We start from the raw sequence: 21106 nt of genomic DNA on the forward strand, positions 1-21106 counted from the left end.
ACTATTCCCAGGATATTATCTTTCCACCAATTCCTGTCTATACCAAAAGGAAATGTCATTCTTTCACTCTAAGAATTTTCCATTGGGTAAGACTTGCATAGTCCACGTCCTCTCAAACTATAGTATATTATTAAAATAAGGTCTAGTTTGGAGTTTCTCATGGCCTAAGATGGCTTTTCATGGAATACAAGTCCCAATCCTCAGAGGGAACAAAATGTTCTGTGATCAAATAAACTTGGGAAATTTTGCATCTCTCAAATGGCCAAATCTCCCTGTTAGCAATTCAAATTGAAGATACGGAAATTCCTGCAAAAAAGAAAAAAAAGAAAGAAACCTGCTTGACTTTAACAATTAAACCAACTTTGTTGTGCAGTGGAGTCCTTGTATTCAGCTCACCTCTTAATAACTCAGAGGCATTTTCCCCTTAACAAAGGTTTGGGAACCCCCTGGTTTAAACAAATTCTTGCTTTTCTCACCTGAATTTTATGACTTTAGTTAATTGCATCCTGATCTAATACATGATTGGGCTGCTAAGGCTACCCAAAGCCAGTTCCCAGTACAGGAGACTTAACCAGTGAACTTGTTAAAATGTGTATTTTTTTTTTAAGCTTTTATTTATTCATGAGAGAGAAAGAGGAGAAGCAGAGGGAGAAGGACAAGCGATTCTGTGCTGAGTGCAGAGCCCCATGTGGGGCTCGATCCCATGACCCCGAGATCATGACCTGAGCCAAAACCAAGAGTCAGACGCTCAATCCACTGAGCCACTCAGGCACCCCATAAAATGTGTATTCTTATGCTTTATGTCTGGAAATCCTGGGGTGGGGCCCAGGAATGAATTTATTAAGTGTAATTTACATACTACAAAATTCACCCATTGTAGGTCAATGAGTCAATGATGTCTAGTAAATGTTTATGGTTGGGCAAGCACAACCATCATTTTACAGTATTTCTATCATCCCCAAAAGTTTGTTTGCTGTCAGCCCCTATTCCTACTTCCAGCATCAGGCAGTCACTAGTCTGATTCCTTTCTCTATAAATTTGTCTTTTCTGAACACTTCATATAAGTTAAATCATACAATATCTAATTATTGATTTACCAATCAATGGTTATTTGGATGTCTAGTTTGGGGCTACTATGAACAATGTATCTATGAACATTCGCATGTAAGTCTTTGTGTGGATATACCTGTTCATTTCTCTTGGATTCCTTGGAGTGGTATTCTGGGTTTTATGGTTAAGTTTAAGAAACTGCCAATTATTTCCAAAGAGGCTGTACCATTTTACATTTCTACCAGCAAGGATGAGGATTCCAGTTTTTCCACATGGTTGCCAACATTTAGTATCGTCTGTCCTTTTGACCATAGGCATTCTAGTGGATATATAAAAGTATCTCATTGTGGTTTTAATTTGCATTTTCCTATTGTTTAGTGCGCTTGTTAGCTATTTATGTTTTCTTTGAAGAGATGACTATTTAAGTCTTCTGCCATTTTTACATTGGGTCGGTTGTTTGTCTTCTTACTGAGTTGTAAGGGTTCTTTATATATTCTGGATATAAGTCCTTTACCAGATATATCATTTTTGAATACCCCACCCCCCATCTATGGCTTGTCTTTTCATTTTCTTATTTATATCTTTGAGAAGAATGTTAGATGACATATTCTATAAATGCTAGTTAGGTCCAGTTGATTTATGATACTGTGTGGTTCAAGTATATCCTTAGTGGTTTTCTGACTGCTGGATCTGTCAGTTACTGAGAGAGGGGTATTGAGATCTCCAACTGCAGTAGTGGATTCTAGTTCTGTCAGTTTTTTGACACTCTTTGTTGTTAGATGCACACACATTAAGGATTGTTATGTCTTCTTGGAAAATTGACCTCTTTTTTAGTATATAATGCCCTCTTTATTCCTGATAATTTCCTTGCTCTGAAATCTGCTTTGTCTGAAATCAATAAGCTACTCCTGCTTTCTTTTCATTAGTGTTAGTACAATATGTCCGTCTCCATCTTTTTACTTTTAATCTATCAGTGTCTTTAGAGATAACATATGTTAGGGTCTTTTTTTTTTTTTTAATCCACTCTGACAGTCTCTGTCTTTTACTTGGTATATTTAGATCATTCACATTTAAAGTGATTATTGATATAGTTGGTTTCATATCTACCATATTTGTAATTATTTTCTGTTCATTGCCCTTGTTCTTCAGTTTTGTTTTTTGGGTTTTGTTTGTTTGTTTTGTTTTCCACTCTATGGAATCTGTATCTCCCACAGTGCATGGCCTCTGATGATAGGCAGTCTATTTTTCTTGTTTTTACTTTGTAAGCCTCACTTACTAGGACTCACCCCTCTGTCTGAATAGTTTAGCCTTCAGTCTAAGATTGGTAGAGATTGTACTCAAGCACCTTAAGCCCTGATGAATGTGTGTGGCGTCTGTCAAGCACATTCAGATTTCCATCCTTTTTCAAGTCTTCCCCGGCTTTTATTGTTTCATTGTGCTTTCTTGTATCTCTGCTGCACACACTTACAGGCTCCATCATTCAGGAAGGTATAGGTAACCTGGTCCCATGCTGGTCTCTGCTGGGCATATGCATAGCTTCTGGTCAACTTGAGATATGTGAAGAGTATATTGTCTATCCCTCTCCTGTGACGCTAACCTCCCAGAACTCCCTATCAAATCCCCGACTAGACTAGTCTGCCAGTTAGTTGCTCAAACAGGACTGCAACTTCACGATAATGGGGCCATTGGCTCTCCCTGCTCACAGGCTACCAAGATAGCCATACCAACTGACACTGCTACCTGCGAGGGAAGCTCCCTCTGGCAGTGCCCCACCCTGGCTGAACTACCTGGTTGAACAACAGAGCCGATGTGGGGCGCAGGGAGATGGGAGCACTCACTGGCAAGGATGCCACAGACTTGCGCTCTTTCTACCCATTGTTCAATGTTTTCATGAATAAATGATTCTCAGTTTGTTACATGTCTCTGGTTAACTCCCAGAGTGCTGAAATGGTTGTTTTCGACAGTTTTATCTAGCTTTATAGTTACTTTTTTGTGGATAGAATGTGTTGACCATCTCACTCCATTATGCTGAAAATAAATGTCCCTTTTTGCAGACTATCTGGCATGCTGATGTACATTTTCTTGATGATCATATTTTGAGAAACATTGTCTGAAACCATGGTTGCCATTTAATATGTATATGTTTATACATATATATGCATATACACACATATATATAACATATAAAATATATTATGTAATATATTAGATATATAGAACATATGTAATATAATGCTTTATATAGAGAGATATACATACATATACATATATACACGTACACACACACATATATATATATTCAGATCATTCATTTAACACATTTTAAATCTAATTCTATCTGAAGTGCCAGTAGGAATTTTTTTTAAATATGCACCCGAGCTCCTGCCTCCATTCGAGGCTTTGATGTTGTATGGATGCATGGGCAATGGACTTCTAAACATGAAACAATTAGAAAAAATACAGTGACAGTTCCGAATCAGGCTTTGGGTGCCAGCCCGAGGCTGCATCATTACCTAGCTCGAGGAAGGCATCATTCACATGGTGCTCCATATAAATGGTGCCTCCTGGAATTGTACCCTGGGCACCTTTCACATAGGTAATGTGCCATCTTTGTCAAATAAAAGACAGAGGTGATTCTTTTGATAGCTTCTGTGTGCTTGACTTTTCTTCTAGTCTCTTCTAATGTTGTAAGGTGAGTGAGTCATTCTCCATGTCCTCTCTCTTTGCTATAAAGTGAGCATAATATCACCAGATATCTTCATAGCATTGCTAACAACCAGGCTCTGTAGTGGTAAAATAATAGCATTCATGATCTTTGACATATACTTTATACCTTACTCATGTTTGTGACACCAAGGAGCAAAAATGTACTAGGGATGATGTGGTTATCAGAAATATGTTTTGAACACTCTCTCTTTGTCCAGTCTTAACAAAGCTTCTTTATCTGTAGGCTTCTGTCTCCCAAGCTCTCCTCCACAATCCCCTGTGTAATCTAATATGGGTAATGCATCATGCATTTTTTTGAAAGGAAAAAAATACTCAGAAGTACTTATGCTTTAATATATCTTTTAATCCCTCTTTCAGAACTGAACGGTTGGCTAAGGATATTATGAAAGACATAGGATACTGTGACATTATGATCCTGTGTGTGCTTAAAGGAGGTTACAAGTTCTGTGCAGATCTTGTAGAACACCTTAAGAACATCAGTCGAAATTCAGATAGATTTGTCTCTATGAAGGTTGATTTCATCAGACTAAAAAGTTACAAGGTAAGTTATTAATTCCATTTTCATTATATAATGTTTAGAATAAAGAATTTTCTAGAATAAAACAATTGATAATCTGATGAAAATGAAGAATGTTATTTTTTAAATTTGCAAGGTACTGCAACCTATAATTGAAATAATATTGTTTGGGGGGGAAACCCTCTTTCTGTTATCACATATATGGAAAGATGCTTCAGGAATGATTCATGGTTATTTCCTGGTGACTAGCCTCACAAATGAGTGTGTTAACAATGAGTGTTAAGAAAGTCCAGTGAGCGCTGACGTGTTTCTGGTCTGGATGTCACCATTGGCCCTAGAGACCTGTGGGAGGGTGTCCAGCCCAGAGAGGACAGTTATTAGTACTGGGGTGGCGGAAGTCTCTGCCTAGAAGTGGAGAAGGGAAGTCTGTGGGACAATGAGTTACCAAGTGCAATGAGCCCAAATCAGAGAACGTCCAGTGGAAGGGCCCTCCACCAGTCTGTACTGGGACTTTCTTGGCCCACCCTGGACAGAACTGAGGGAGAGTATCCTCTAAAGATGTCATCCCCTTGGTCTTCCCTCTTCTATGATGTTACCTTCTCTGATACTTTTTGATTCAATGTATAGTAAATCTTTAAAACTAGCCTATTTTGATTTGGTGAGGAACTGTTGGAGTCAAAATCATGAAAGTATTTTCTGATTAAACTAGCTTGACACATTTAATTCACTCTTCACTTTTCTATTACTGTGTGACAAAATCACCACAGACTTAGTGGCTTAAGCAAACACACATTTGTCATCTCAATTTCTCTAGGTCAGCCATCCAGGCTTGGGTTCTCTGCTCAAGAGTCTTCCCAGGCTGAAATTAAGACATTAGCCAGGGGTGAGATCTCATCTGAGGTTTGCAGATGACTGACCTTTCCAAGATCATTTGTTGGCAAAAGACCACTCATTGTTGGCAGAATTCAGTCTCCGCTTCCCTGCTGGAGATGCTTTCAGCTCCTACAGGCTGCCCTCGGGTCTTTGCCCCATGGTTCCCCCTCTTCCCGGGCAGTTCCCAGCACAGCAGAACCTTTCCATCTAGTGAGGGCCTGACTCCTCTTTTAAAAGCTGACCTGGGACGCCGGGTGGCTCAGTCGGTTGAGCATCCAACTCTTGATTTCAGCTCAGGTCATGATCTCAGGGTCGTGAGATCCAGCCCCATCACGGGCTCTGTGATCAGTGCAGAGTCTGCTTGTGATTCTATCTCTCTCCCGTGGGAGTGCATTCCCCGGTTTACTAGTCTCACCCACACTCACGTGGAGGAGATTAAATAGGGTGTGTACACCAGGGAACAGATGGGCATGTGCCTTAGGGTTCTGCCTACCACTCTCTGTGATTCAGTTACTTTAGCTTTTGAGCAGTTGGTGAATTATTTATCATTTCTTAAGACACTCTGTATTTTCTGGATGACTTCTAAGCTGTTTTTTACAGACATCTTAACCTTAAATTGTTGATTTCATCTTCTCTTGGAAACCTGTTCTTTAGGTTCCTTTCATCCTAGATTAAGTCGCTATGCTTCCGTCTAAGATTTTTTTTCTCATTTACTTGGCTCTGATCCTTATTGGATTTTCCCCTGGAAAACAGCTTTTTAAACTCTTTTTAAAAATTAAAGTCAGATGTGTTGAAGTATAATTTATATGTAGGAGAAATTATGTTTTAGTTTACAGTTTTGTAAGTTTTGACAATTGCATACAGTCATGTAAATCACCACAATCAAGATATAGAACATTCCTCACCATAAAAAATGTCCTTGTGTCCCTTTGTACTTTGCAGTCAACTCTTTCCTCAGCTCCTGGAAACCACTGAATCACTTTCTGTCCTTAGAGTCTTGCTCTCTCCAGAATGTCATATAATGTAATCATATACCACGTAGCCTTAGTACATCTGTAAATCTTAGCATAATTCATTTGAGATTCATCCATGTTGTTATGTATACCAGAAGTTTATTTCTTCTTATTGTCAAATACAATTTCATTATATGGATATATCACAGTTTTAAAATCATTTATCAGAGGCACTTGGGTGGCACAGTCGGTTAAGTGTCCAGCTCTTGGTTTCAGCTCAGGTAGTGACCTCAGGGTCATGAGATAGAGCCCTGTGATGGACTCTACACTCAGCACGGAGTCTGCTTATGATTCTCCCTCTCCCATTCTCCCTCTACCCCTCCCCCTGTGCACTCTCTCTCTCTCTAAAGTGAATAAATAAATCTTTAAAAAATTTTTTAAAATAAAATAATTTATCAGCTGAAGAATATTTGGTTTGTCTGCTTCTTGGAGATGATTATGAACAAAGCTGCTATAAATATTCACATACAAGTTTTTGCGTGTACTTGTATCTGCATTTGTCTTGAGTAAATTTCTCTTGAGATTGCTAAGTCATATGGTGAGTGTATATAAGAAATTACCGGGCACCTGGGTGGCTCAGTCGGTTGAGCGACTGCCTTCGGCTCAGGTCATGATCCCAGGGTCCTGGGATCGAGTCCCACATCGGGCTCCCTGCTCTGCAGGGAGCCTGCTTCTCCCTCTCCCACTCCCCCTCCCCCCTGCTTGTGTTCCCTCTCTCGCTGTGTCTCTCTCTGTCAAATAAATAAATAAAATCTTTAAAAAAAAAAGAAAAGAAAAGAAATTACCAAACTGTTTTTTAGAAGGTTTGAATAATAATTTTGCATCTCCACCAGCAGTAGATGAGAATTCCAGTTCCTCCATATTTTCCACAACACTTGGTATCGCTAGTTTCCTTTTCCCCATTTTTTCCTTTATTTTACCCATTCAAATAGGTGATAATATCTCATTGTGGTTTTAATTTGCATTTCCCTAAGGAATAATGATATTAAGCATACTTTCATTTGCTTATTTGCTATTCGTATAGGTTCTTTGTTGAAATGTTTGTTCAATATCTTGCACATTTCAATAATTTGGGTCTCATGTTTTCTTATTATTGAGTTTTGAGAGTTCTTTATATATTTTAGCCACAAATCCTTTATTAGATATGTGTTTTAAGTATATTTTCAAGCTGGTGGGTTGTTCTTTCATTTTCATGATAGTATTCTTTTTTTTAAAGAGCATAATTTAAACATTTTTATAAACTCCTAATTTATCAATTTTTTCTTTTATGGATCATGCTTTTTGTGTATCTAAGTAATCTTTGCCTCATTCAAGGTCACGAAGATTTTCTTTTCTATTTTCTTTAAGAAGTTTCATAGTTTTGGGGCACCTGGGTGGCTCAGATGGTTAAGCATCTGTCTTTGGCTCAGGTCATGATCTCCAGGTCCTGGGATCAAGCCCCCAGCACGCTCCCAGTTCTGCAGGGAGTCTGCTTCTCCCTCTCCCTCTGCCTCTCCCCCTGCTTGTGCTCTCTATGTCTCTCTCTCTCTCAAATGAAAAAATAATAATAAAAAAATCTTAAAAAAAGTTTCATAGTTTTCATTTATTTTTTTAAAGTTTTATTTATTTATTTGACAGAGAAAGAGAGAGCGCACAAGCCGAGGGGCAGGAGAGGGAGAAGGGAGGCTGATGCAGGACAGTTTTAATTTAAATCTAGGTCTCTGATCTATGTCATGTTAATTTGTTAATATGGTACCTTTTTTTTTTTTTGCAAGTGAATGTATGTTTCTTCCAGGATCATCTGATGAAAAGACTATCCTTTCCCATTGTTTTGTCTTTGCTATTTCACTGAAAATCACTTGACTGTATAAGTATGGGTCTATTTCTGGACACTCTGTCTAGTTCTATTCGCCTATATGCTTATCCTTTTGTCAATACCACACTGTTCGATTACTGTGGCTTTATAATCAGTCTGGAAATCAGGTAGCATATCTTCTAACTTTGTTCTTTCTCATACTTGTTTTAGCTATTCTAGTTCTCTGCCTTTCCATGTCATTTTTTTTTAAAGATTTTATTTATTTATTTGGAACAGAGAAAGAGAGAGAGAGAGAGAGAGCCCAAGCAGGGAGGAGGGTCAGAGGGAGAGGAAGCAGACTGTCTGCTGAGCAAGGAGCTTGATGCAGGGTTCAATCCCAGGACCTTGAGATCATGACCTGAGCCGAAGGCACTTAACCAACTGAGTCTTCCAATCCATGAACAGGATATATTTCCCAATTTTTTAGATCTTATTTAATATCCGTGTGTGTCTAATTTTCAAAAGTCAGATCTTAGACATCTTTGGTTAGATTTATACCTAAATATTTAAAATGTTTTTGGTCCTGTTGTATTTGGTAAGTTTCTCTTTGAAATTCAATTTCCATTTGTTTACTGCTAGTATATAGAAATACTACTGATTTTGTATATTGAATATTATGACTTTTCAAAACTCTCTGACTAGTTCTAACAGCTTTCTTGTAGTATTTCTTATAATTTCTTCTGTGAATAGAGATGGTTTTACTTCTTCCTTTCTAATTTGAAGACTTTTTATTTCTTTTTATTGCCTTAATGCACTGGCTAAGACTACCTGTACAATTCTGAATAGGAATGGTGAAGGAAAACATCCTTGCCTTGTTCTCAATTGGTATGCTATTGACTATTGCATCCCCCAATTTTTGATACTTTGTTTTCATTTTTGTTCAATTCAAACTATGTTCTAATTTCCTCTGTGACTTCCTTTTTCACTCATGGATTATTTCTTGTTTAATTTCCAAATATTTGGGGATTTTCCAGAGATAGTTCTGTAGGATTTCTAGTTTAATTCTTTTGCAGTAACTATATTTTGTATGATTTCAATTCTTTTAAATTTGTTGAGGCTTATTTTATGACCCAGAATATGGTCAATCTTGCTGAAACTACCAGTTTTGTAATCCAGGTCAGATTAAGCAATACTGCTATCTATCTCTTGTCCATTTCTCTGGACATCTTCTCTTTATTTGATCAATGTTTTAACCTAGAGGCACACATTCTAACACTTATATTATGTTAACTTATATTTATGTGATACTAATTCAAGGCAAACATATGCATTTCTAAAACTACAATAGCATTGTGGTCATTATTGCTGCATCTACACAGTTATTTTCAAATCAACGTATTTTTCCCGGGGATAGGGATGTGGGGGTTCCTGCCTAAGGTTCTGATGAAGAAGGAAGGCAATGGTAGACTTTACATCTTCCCCACCTTCATCCGTTCTCACACACTGCGTATTTTTGCCTTCATCCCACGCTTAAGTCCTATAGGACCCGAGGATGATTGCCATGTCTCTTCTCTTCTTACTAACTGTTCTTCCTAATGTCTACCAACAAGGTGACACAGATCATCTCCTGAGAAACTACCTCACGAAAAATGTAAAAGCTTACCTGCTCAGTCAGAGCAAGCTTTCCCCCTAACTAAATATCCTCAGAAATGAATGGAAAAACCATATTCATAGACTGAGGTGTGATGTGAACAGCTTTCTGCTCGTAGCACACGAACTGTTTTCATCCAGAGATGAACTAATTGCTGTGTGAGGTTAGGCCTGAGCTGACCATCCCTTTACATACTTGAGTTCTTTCAACATTCCTGAGGGCAGAGACGTATATTTTAAACACCAAAAACTAATAAACACCACCAGATAAGGGGAACAGGACCTGGAACATCATTTTCCTCTGAGGGTGTTTGGTGTTCCCACATACCTCTAAACCTTTTCATAGGGAACAGACATCTCGAAAACATCTCAGCAGAAACGGTGACCATGAAGTGTTCCTTTTATTCCTTTATAAATTTCTAGGAGGGAGAGCAGGACTCTATACAGTTGTGGATGCTGATCAAAAGCATTGTGTAGTTTTACTTCCTCCTAGCCTCTTGCTCTGTGATTCTTTACAGATTTTTATTTGAGACAGAAAAGTTGAAAGTCCAGTTTGCTCAGAGGCCATGTTTCTCCTTGTCACAGCCATCTGCTTTCATAAGTCACTTGAGGGGCTCTTTTCCCAAGAGGGCTCTCATTGCGGATGCCTTCCACTCTTTACTGAGGGACGGATAGCTCCAAACATCCCAGGTTCCAGGCAATTTGCTTGTCTTTGTTGTTACATGAAACCTCCCAGAAGACATGGAATGAATTTGCATGAATGATAGCAGTCTAGCCAAAGGTTATTTAGAAATTAGCATTAGGCTAATTCCTAGGAAATCAGGGCCAACATACTCCTGTTCTTTAATGAAAAGAGGAACACTGGCAACCTTAATTCCTTTGGATTTCCAGTTCGCTTTCCTTCTTCCCTCCCCTTTTTCCTTCTAAGTCCTTCCTTGTCTTTCCACCAATGTTCATTCAGTACTTGCTATGTGAATTCATTGTCTCATTTAATTCTGACTACAACCCTGCCAGCTATCTCTCATCTCTTCTTTTAATGATGAAGAAAAGGAGGCTCCAGGAGGTTCATTAACTCACCTAATGTCACACAGCCAATAAATAGAAGAGATGGTACCAGAGCCCAGGCCCATCTGTCTCTCAAGTCTGTGCTCTTTGCAACATATCCACATTTCCCACAAGTTTTTCTACGGTTTTCCACAAAACTTAATTGTTTCATGAGATATGAATTTGTTTGCCAACATTTATGAAGAAGTTAGTTATATTTTTCTCCTAAAATATATGTCAGATACATACTAAGTACATATATACAATTATTATCATCATGCAATAATGTGCCTTGGGGTGCCTGGGCGGCTCAGTAGTTGGTTAAGCGTCCAACTCTTGCTTTCGGGTCAGGTCATGATCTTAGATCATGTTGGGCTCAGCACTGAGCATGGAGCCTGCTTAAGATTCTCTCTCCCTCTGTCTCTGCCCCTCCGTCCCACTGTTCTCATGCTCAGTCTCTCTAAAAAAGAAAAAAAAAAAAAGGAAAGAAAGAAATAGTGGCTTTACTTGAGAAAATCTAGAAGTTGCATTAGAGAGAGCTTATTCTTATTATGTGTATGACATCCCATATGCACAGAAGTAGCTATAGTTTGTGGTTTCTCTTATAAGATCAACAAAATTTGTGGAAGTTTTCAGTTTAACAAAGAATCAAATATCAATTATTTCTTATAAGAATTTATTCACCTGTGAGGCCTAATTTTTCAGCATATCTAATCCAAGGAAACACTACATCTCATCTATTTGTATTATACCAATAAGTGACACATTTTAAAAACATTTTCTTTTTCTCAAAGTAATACATTCAAGTAGGTTAACAGACCAGAGAGTTTGGTTGTGGCAGTTTTATGGAACAGACAACTTGAAAATCCTCTTGCTACAAGCACCTAAAAATGCTAGGTGAAGCATAATAATAATTGTTTAAAACCCTTTTCAGTGCTTCCTGGAGTTCACAAGAAGGTACAGGGTATCCACGAAACAGAAATGAAAAGTCTGAGAATCGGACCAGAGATGAACTGGGGGCTGGCGTTGTGGAGGGAAGAGGAGTTGTTGTCTCAGCACTGGATTGTCGCCCCCATGCAGAGACAGATGATAAAGCCTTGGACCAATATAAAAATGGGAAGTTGAATGAGACCCTCCAGCAAAGCCAGTGCCCTCAAAGATGCATGCCATTGGTGACAAAATCCACCCTTCAGTAATGGGAGACCCTAAGAAACTAGGTTGTCTTTTTTGGCCTGGGCTGGAAAGGGAAAGTAAAATATCCTGTGGGAATTTTTAAATTCAAGTCTGTACCACATGTGAGTTAAAAGTTTTAATTTACTTTACCTGCATTGTCTGGGAAAGTCCAACCAGAGAATTTAATATTAAAATTGGGCTCAGACCACAATATCCTCAAGGTGCCGGGTAGAAGGCAGCTGAAAACCTCTCTCAAGGGAGTACCTCCACGTAGGCCGGATTCTTTCAGATAAGCTGTACTTAAGCTGAGTGCACAAACCCTAAGCACAAAGGATACACAGAAACAATTCACCATGGGCAAGATCAGCTGGCAAAAATAATAGCACAAATAGGGACACAAATGATCTGAAAGAGAAAATAAAATAATTATACTTAATATGACTGAAGACATAAATGAAAGGATTTAAAGAAAAGGTAAGACAGCATGAGAAGAAAAAAAATAAATGAAAACTTTTAGAAGTGAAGTAATAGAATGTCTAGCAGCAAAAAATAATGTAACTGAATGGATAAGATAGTAAGTCGGATGATAGGATAATGTTGATATGGATGTGAATTCTAAGTGGGAAGATACATCTGAAAAAAGTAGCCAGAAGGTAGCTCGGATAGAGATGGAATATAAGAGGGAGAAGTTAGGGGACATAAAAGAGTGAAGGAAAAGGCCCAAAATATGTCACCTAGAAATTCCAGAAGGAAAGACTATTCCTTAGAGAGAATTGAGTAGAGGGAATTTTTGATAAGATAATGCCTAAACATATTCTAGAGCTGATGAAGGAACATGACTATTCAGATGTAAGAAGCACAGTGAGACCATACCTGGCACATCATCGTGTAACTGAAAAACAAAACACCAGAGTCAAAGAATAAATTGTGAAAGCAGCTGAGGAACAAAGAGAAACTGTCTCTAAAGGAATCACCACTATAGGATCAACAGACTTCTCAAAAGCCACAACAGAAATCAAAAGACATGGAGTCCTATCATCCACATTCTGAGAGAAGATAATTGTCCACCATAATTTTCATTCCCTGTTAATCTTAACTCAAGTGTCAGTGCCGGCTGGAGACATGAGCAATCACGTGCTGACAGTTTCCCAGTAACAAATGCTGAAAGCACTTCTTAAAGGGTGTATTTTAGTAAGAAGGAAATTGAACCCAAACAAATAAATGTGATGTGAAGAAACTGACAATCATGTAGGTAAATCAAAAGAGTTTTGATTGGAGCGCTTAGTTGATGAAGCATCGCCTTCAGCTCAGGTCATGATCCAGGTCCTGGGATGGAGTCCCACATAGGGTTCCCCACTCAGGAGGGAGTCTGCTTCTCCCTCTCCCCCTCCCCACTGCCTGTGGTCTCTCTCTCTCATGCTCTCTCTCTCTCATATAATAAATAATCTTAAAAAAAAGAAGAACATTGATTCTAAAAAAAAAAGTTTTGATTCGTTAACATAATTGACGAAATAAAAATATTGATGATGACTTTTGGCGGTAAAACAAACACGATGGAACTAAAATGTCAGTCCACAGTCAGTTGTAAATGACCAGAGTGAAAGCATCCTAATGTTGTACATTGTTTAGGGGAAGCCTAGAGATGTTGATGACTTGCCAACTTTAAGTTAGCTATGCCTATTTAAAATTTAGGGAGAACCACTGAAAGAATAGGTATATTGTGTATACCATGGATAACTTCCCAGGAAGTGGAGAGGATGAGAAGGAATAAAGAAAACTCAAAACTTGATTGATGTGATAGCAGACAGAAAATGAGAAACAATTAGGTAACATGATACCCGTTTCTCAGGTGAGGAAACCGAGACCCGAGATGTTAAGTAACATGTCCAAGGTCAAACAACTTGTAAGTGGAGGGTCTGCTCTTCAAACTCAGGTTTAACTCCAAAGCCCAAGATTGTGACCACTGAGACATACTGTCTCTCTAGAGATGTGTTGATGTGTTGAGATGTAGTAGGCTAAAAATTTCACCAAAAGGAATCAACTTTAGGGGAACCTAGGTGGCTCTGTCTTTTAAGCGTCCGACTCTTGATTTCAGCTCAGGTCATGATCTCAAGGTCCCGGGATTGAGCCCCGAGTCGGGCTCTGTGCTCAGTGTGGAGTCCGCTTATCCCTCTCCTTCTGCTCCTCCCCTGGCTCGTGCTCTCTCTCTCTTTCTCTAAAATAAATAAATAAAATATTTTTTAAAAAAGGGATCAACTTTATTTTTTTCTGAGGTTTATTTTAACAGCTACCTAACTAGGTTAAGCCAGCTCCTATAATTGCTGGGGAAAATGGCAATGTCTATAAATAGACAATTAACTGTGTAGTTTTTGAAAAGTTTTATACGTGATATTAATAAACTATGACAAAGTACCCTCCAAGAAAATGAATAATAAATGTTGACTCTTGGTTTTCCTGTAAATTATGGGAAACTATATTTTTCTTTTCATCTTTCCCCTTTACGCCATGGAGACTTTCCAACAGATTTGAACATTCACTATACCTGTTTGCTCTCTGGATTCACTTAAAGCTGATGCTCTTGGGAAGCCAAATCCAGCAGAATTGCAAAAGAGCCTTGAGCACCAAGCTCTCTACCAACTCCTGAGGGTGTAAAGACTTGAATCAAGGAGAAACAGGCATACTTCAGCATACCCAGTTTAGTGTGTGGGGAAAGCTCTATTGGGGTTGGGGTGGGAGAACTTTTGGAATATCTATTCTAAGGGGCTTAGAAGTAGAGAAACATAGGAAGATTTAAGAAAAGTTGGTGGGCAGTATTGGTGGGTGCCAGCAAATGACTTTTCAGCCAGCTTTTTTGTATGTGGATGTATTATTTGCCAAGCATTTTTTCCCTCCAAAATATTGCCCTGATTTAAAGGTTCGTTAATTTACATAAAACCCAACCTGAGGCTAAAATGTAATTCTCTGACTTCTTTGTTTTCCATTAGTTTGGGTAGCTAACCTGTGAGCAAAGTAAACCTCAAACTTTGAGGTTTAAAAAATGACAAGAACTTTATATTAGGCAGTCTGGAGTTTCCCAAGACCCTACCCCATGCTGTTCCTATGCACACTGCTCTATATTAATTAATAATTCCTGTGTGTTGGCAGCACCAACGGAAAGCTTTTTGGAGATAAAATACAATCCCGAGATTTGCCATGCAGGGCATGTGGGCCCCTGGGGAAGCTGGCATCTTTATTAAAGAGGCTCGTTAGAGCTAAGGGTTGGCCACAAACCTATTCCCGTGAGAGAAGAGAAAAACTAAAATACGGCTCTTCTCTCTCATTCCCAGAGTTCAGAATAAAGGGTTTAGGTCAGTCTTTTATTAGCCATGCTGGTGAGGAATGGGGATGGGATAGATAAACCAGATTCAGCATCCTTAGTGTCAATGAGAAGTTTTCACTTTTCCCTATAGCCAGCTTTTCACTGAACTTTCCATACATGGTAAGGAGGCTTTGAGTTAAATACCCCTTTTCTTTTTGAGACAGGAACTCCAGCTTTAACAGAGTCCCATCTTGGGTTTGGTTTGAGGAAAAGGATTCCAGTTCAGTTCTTTGGCAATGAACAGGGTGGAGAAAACAGGTCCCCAGTTCTCTGGGGGTGCTGGATGGGTCCAAGCCTAGTGTAGATGTGCATGTAGAGTGTATATAAATATACATAATTTGTGTATATATATATCTATATATCTTTTTAAGCAAGGAAAGGAGGGAAACTCCAGAGAAGGAGAGGTGAGAGACAAAAGAAATTCCAATATTTACCATATTTCATTAAACCTAAGACATCATAGACTGTAAAGGACACCACTAGTTCATGTACCACTAAGAAAGGAAAAATGCTATAAATTAAGCCATGACATGACATGTATTGTGTGATGCATCCTGATTTGGGATATATTAAAACCTGAAAAAAATGTACCACTTGGAATTGATGAGTTGGTGGTCTTCCCCTTTTTTGCAGTACCATTTGCAAGTGTTTGAATAGCTGAAATGTAGCAGCGAACATTGTCTTTACCCTTTGGTTATTCTGTATCTTGGGTCCTGTGATACTATTCCAATACCATTTTGCAAATGGCGAGATACTTCTCTGAAGCTGCAGATTTTTTCCACCTTAGTATTTGAAATATTTTCAATATCCTCAGATCATTTTTGCAGACTTCAAAGGGCGAATAATTTACTAAACAATAAACCAGGAAGAAGCCTGGGTGGTTTGAATCCATCCACCAAAATCCTTAAAATTAACCAAAAGCATTTATGAAAACCAGAGCATAATTTCTATGTGACCTCTGGATAGATACACTGGAACATCTGTCATGTTCATACGTTTACTGAAACAGAGTGTTGACATTACCTGTTTTGTCTTTGACCTTCGACTCTTTAGATGTATTTACTACTGGCTTTCAACATGCATGCATGACTCAGCATGAAGCAAATATCTAATCTGACCTTAAAAGAAATAATTTAACATTGCTCTAGGCAAGTTTACTTTGAGATTTCCAATTCTGTCACGTAAAAGATATTTAAAAAATGAAACCAAAGCCCATTGTGTAATAAGGGTAATGGTAGGTTTCCAGCAATAGTTTTAGTTGTCATTCCCTTACGGTCTTTATTTTGTAAATAACTCCGCATTTGATTGGTGTACATTCTTCGTGTTCAAATTTCATTTTCTGCAGAGATGCTTATTAGGATTTGTCTTTCCTTATGAAAAGCAAACCCTGAGAGAGCAAATAAGAGAATAATGCAGAAGTAATTATTAACTTATAGAGGCAACCAAGTTTTCAGGTGACTCTGGGACAGAGCTGTGCTTAACTCGGTGACTGCCACAGGCTGGGGTTGAATCCGTGGTAAGAAAGAGGACCCAGCGCTCAGTGGCATGCACTGAGGAATGGACTCTGCTGCCAGTGTGAGTTGAAGTCAAGTGCAGCAAGCGTAACAGGTGATAGAAAAATGGGATGTAAAGACCACAGCCTTTAGAGCTCCATGCACTAGGCTGATAGTGTCAGCTGGCTTGTATTCTACTATTGCTTCCACAATTAATAAAACCTAATATTCACTGAGCACTTATATACTATGACCAACTATTGTTCCAAGTACTGTATATGTTTTAACTATTAAACCCATACAAGACCCCTATTAAGTTGGCTCTACTAACATCCCTTTTACACAGGTTAGGACATGGAGGCCAGAGAGCTTAGTTGGACCCCCCAAGTTCCGTCCAGCTCCTAAATTAGGACTATTAACCACAACATCATGGCTGCCTCTTGGATCTGTGGGTGAGGAAAAGGACCCCAATGCCTAGGAGGCAGGTAGGCAGAAGGGAGCTCCCTAGTTCTTTAGGAGTACTGCATGAGTTTCCAGGAAGGGACTTGGGCACAGAAAACAGGACAAGGCATAAATCCAGATCACATAGTGGGTACTGGATCTTGAGAACAAGGCAGAAAGCCAAAGCCAGCAGGAGAGGACTGAGTCATGAGGCATTAGGCTCCAGTTGCCTGCCCAGCAGTTCCAGAGTTCCAATCCCATCTAAGGTTGGGTTTGTTCCTAGAGATTCACTGAGGTTGAGTCAGTAGGTGAAGTGGGCGTGGGGGTCAAGTGACTTAGCTATTAGGAGTGAAGGCCACAGAACCTGGGAACTAGGCAAGGCCTGGCCCAGCAGGTGTGTGATCTAGGAGTAGTGACTACATCAGATGCCTCAGGATTCCCATTGTACCGTATGTCCCTGCTTTTGTCCCATTTATCTTTCCCATACATTCCGGACCTGTGGAACTTAGGCATGCTATATAAGCATGCTGTTAATCATTTTAATTTATTTGTATCTGACCTGTTCCAAAAAAGATGCAATGTGGTATTTTATTAATTATGTCCAGAGAGGGACGCCTGGGTGGCTCAGTTGGTTAGGCGTCTGCCCAGGTCATGATCCCAGGGTCCTGAGATCAAGTTCCACATCGGGCTCCCTCCTCAGTGGGGAGCCTGCTTCTCCCTCTGCCTGCCACTCCCCATTTGTTCTCTGTCTCTCTCTCTCTCTCTGAAAAATAAATAAATACAATCTTTAAAAAAAATTATGTCCAGAGAATGTCTAATTTTCAGCACAAAAAATAATTGCAGGCAGCAAAAATCCTTGCCCTGATTTTATTAAGTTGGATTACTTTTATCAACATTTTGTAACTGATGTAGAATATAAAACCTAGCATCAAGGCTATAAAAGTATTTATGAAATTACATATGCTATATGTATCTTATAAAACACATGGACTTTATATGCTAGGTAAGATACCAAGAAATAATTTGAATTTGGAGGGGGAAAAATAGATGTAAGAAATGACCTGGGGAAATATTTATGAGAAAATAATCTCTTTAAATATCTTTTATGATAGTCATTGTGCTATAATACAGTTCAAATTTAATGCTTTTATTCTCATTTTAGATTATAGTATGTGTTACTTCATGGCATGAGTTTGCCCTTACTAAATGCAATATTATTGTTAACAATTTAGGTAATCTCAACATATACGAAAATGCTTGAGGCTTACAGCTTTCAAGGACAGGAATTATTTAACTTTCTTTTTATTAATTTGGCATTCATTTGGAGGATAGTTTTGAAAATATTTCTTTTGTGTGTGCCTAACCTTTTTTTTCTCCTCGAGAACAGAAATGGAATCCAAACAGACATTGACAAATTAGAGAATAATGCACAAAAACAGGATGACTCTCAGTGAGCAAAAGGGCATAACAATACGTCAAGGGCCCCGAAGCTCACGCCATGGATAGAAATGACTAGGCAGAAATGTCTCAGGAAGAGACTCAGCGCTCATGGTAGACCAGTAGTTGGTGATGAGTCAGCACCGCCTTTACTAAAACTGCTAATCCAGTACAGTAGTGGGAAGCACTGGTAGTCATGTGATATGTAAAATCCCGGAATTACTCCTTCCTCTCTCACGAGCTCTTGCTGAGATACTGGCAGGGGCTTTAGTGCCCTAGTAACCTCTTGTCTGTTTTGTAGCAGAGCCTCTCCTAATCAGCAAAGGCAGATGGAAAGGACGCTCAGAAGCTGCCCCAACTAGAATTCTAGTAATTCTAGTAATTCTGGTTGAAGTTCCTCTTGGCCTATGTTTAAGACATCTAAGAAGTGAAAATGTACACCGTTATCCTTCCTCCCCCTGTTAAGAAAATGTCTTAAGATGAAAATAGGGTTTTCTCTTATTCCACTGATTTCTGAGCCCAGGTCACAGGAAGATATTAATTGTGCCCATACTCAATTCTTTAAATCACTTTTCACTGCTGTTGAATTACAGGCAGGGAAACCCTTAACTCTGAAAGAAACATGTCCTAGTTTTATTCATTATTTAAAAGAAAATCCACTCCCTTTTAATGCAGATGAGTTGGGACCAGCAAAAAAGGTAACTTTCCATGTTTTCAGGTAGTGTTCTTGCAAGAATTAGAATTGTTAGTAATTTTAGATGATTAATGAGTATATTTTAACTTGAAAACCATCATATAATCTAGTTCATTTCTTTTATTGGATAAATTTAAACATATTTCAGGGGCGCCTGGGTGGCTCAGTTGTTAAGCATCTGCCTTCGGCTCAGGTCATGATCCCAGAGTTCTGGGATTGAGCCCTGTGTCAGGCTCTCCGCTCAGTGGAAAGCCTGCTTCTCCCTCTCCCACTCCCCCTGCTTGTGTTCCCTCTCTCGCTGTGTCTCTCTCTGTCAAATAAATAAATAAAATCTTTAAAAAAACAAAAAAATTTAAACATATTTCAAATGGATGGGTTCATGCAGACTTTTCCAAGGGTGGTTTTTCTGTCAGCAGCCTTGTTAGGCTTAGGTCTACATATAGAACATAGACACTAGAATAAATTATCCCTAATACTATCTGTACAAATTCTTAGATTAAGATCTCTTTCTAGGGCGCCTGGGTGGCTCAGTTGGTTAAGCGACTGCCTTCGGCTCAGGTCATGATCCTGGAGTCCCGGGATGGAGTCCCGCATCGGGCTCCCTGCTCGGCAGGGAGTCTGCTTCTCCCTCTGACCCTCCCGCCTCTCATGTGCTTGCTCTCTCTCATTCTCTCTCTCTCAAATAAATAAATAAAATCTTTAAAAAAATAAAAAAAAAGATCTCTTTCTACTATAATAGTATTATACATGGGTTTTTTTAAAAGTTGAGTTAGATTTATCCAAACTAATAATAGTAATGTTGATTAATGGACTGCTTTGACTGCTATGTGAAAGTGCTATTTTAAATTCTTCACAAATATTAATGCATTAATGCCAACCATGACTTAGCAGTTAGGTAACTGATATTATCTGCATTTTACATATAAGGAAAGTGAGTGACAGAGAGTTTAAGAAACTGTCTCAAGATCACAGAGCTGGGGGGCGCCTGGGTGGCTCAGTTGGTTAAGCGACTGCCTTCGGCTCAGGTCATGATCATGGAGTCCTGGGATTGAGTCCCACATCGGGCTCCCTGCTCAGCAGGGAGTCTGCTTCTCCTTTTTTTTTTTTTATTTTTTATTTTTAAAGATTTTATTTATTTGAGACAGAGAGAATGAGAGAGAGCGAGTACATGAGAGGGGGGAGGGTCAGAGGGAGAAGCAGACTCCCCGCCGAGCAGGGAGCCCGATGCGGGACTCGATCCCGGGACTCCAGGATCACGACCTGAGCCGAAGGCAGTCGCTTAACCGACTGAGCCACCCAGGCGCCCTGCTTCTCCTTCTGACCCTCCTCCCTCTCATGCTCTCTGTCTCTCATTCTCTCTCTCTCAAATAAATAAATAAAATCTTTAAAAAAAAAAAAAAAGATCACAGAGCTGGTTGAGAATGGGGCTGAAATGCAAAACCAGGCAGCCTGCCTCAGCAGCATGAAAGCCTGACAACGTCTTCATGCTGCCTTCCAGAAGAACCTCATGACTGCAGTTCACTTTGGCAAAGAATTTATTTCTCAGGGCTTTCCTTTCTTCTTATGTGAAATGACAAGGTCAGCTTTCAAGATTGGTAGGGTCCTGGCATATTTGAATTGATATCATCTTTAAAATCTTTGAATATCTGTATAAAAATGACCCCACACATTTGATTTGTATTTTCCACTAAAATGACATTAATATATTAATTATATGTGATATTAAGTATATATGATATGATATATATATACATACATATATGTATATATATGAAACCTCAACTGACAAATTGAATAGGAGAGGCATATAACAGTGCCAGAGATAATGGACATAATGTCATGGAGGTGCATAAGACCCACAT

General features: G+C 39.0%; 1 protein-coding gene and 1 long non-coding RNA gene across 4 annotated transcripts in view; one reads left to right on the forward strand and one right to left on the reverse strand.

The window, feature by feature from the left end:
* The window catches only part of LOC123844163 (uncharacterized), an 87992-nt gene that overhangs the window by 48298 nt on the left and 18588 nt on the right, over positions 1 to 21106 (reverse strand). The window lies entirely within an intron of this gene.
* PRTFDC1 (phosphoribosyl transferase domain containing 1) overlaps positions 1 to 21106 on the forward strand; it is a 92784-nt gene that overhangs the window by 10917 nt on the left and 60761 nt on the right. For both annotated transcript variants that reach the window (XR_006790713.3, XM_045874277.3), the window contains exon 3: positions 4135 to 4318. Coding sequence is in view for 1 of the 2 variants with exons in the window: in XM_045874277.3 (XP_045730233.1) it covers positions 4135 to 4318 (184 nt within the window). In the remaining variant the exon portion in view is untranslated. The remainder of the gene's footprint in view (positions 1 to 4134; positions 4319 to 21106) is intronic.

Source organism: Mirounga angustirostris, unplaced genomic scaffold (assembly GCF_029215605.1).
Source record: "Mirounga angustirostris isolate CCGP_5_RB_7025 unplaced genomic scaffold, mMirAng1.0.hap1 SCAF_5, whole genome shotgun sequence".
Taxonomy (NCBI): domain Eukaryota; kingdom Metazoa; phylum Chordata; class Mammalia; order Carnivora; family Phocidae; genus Mirounga; species Mirounga angustirostris.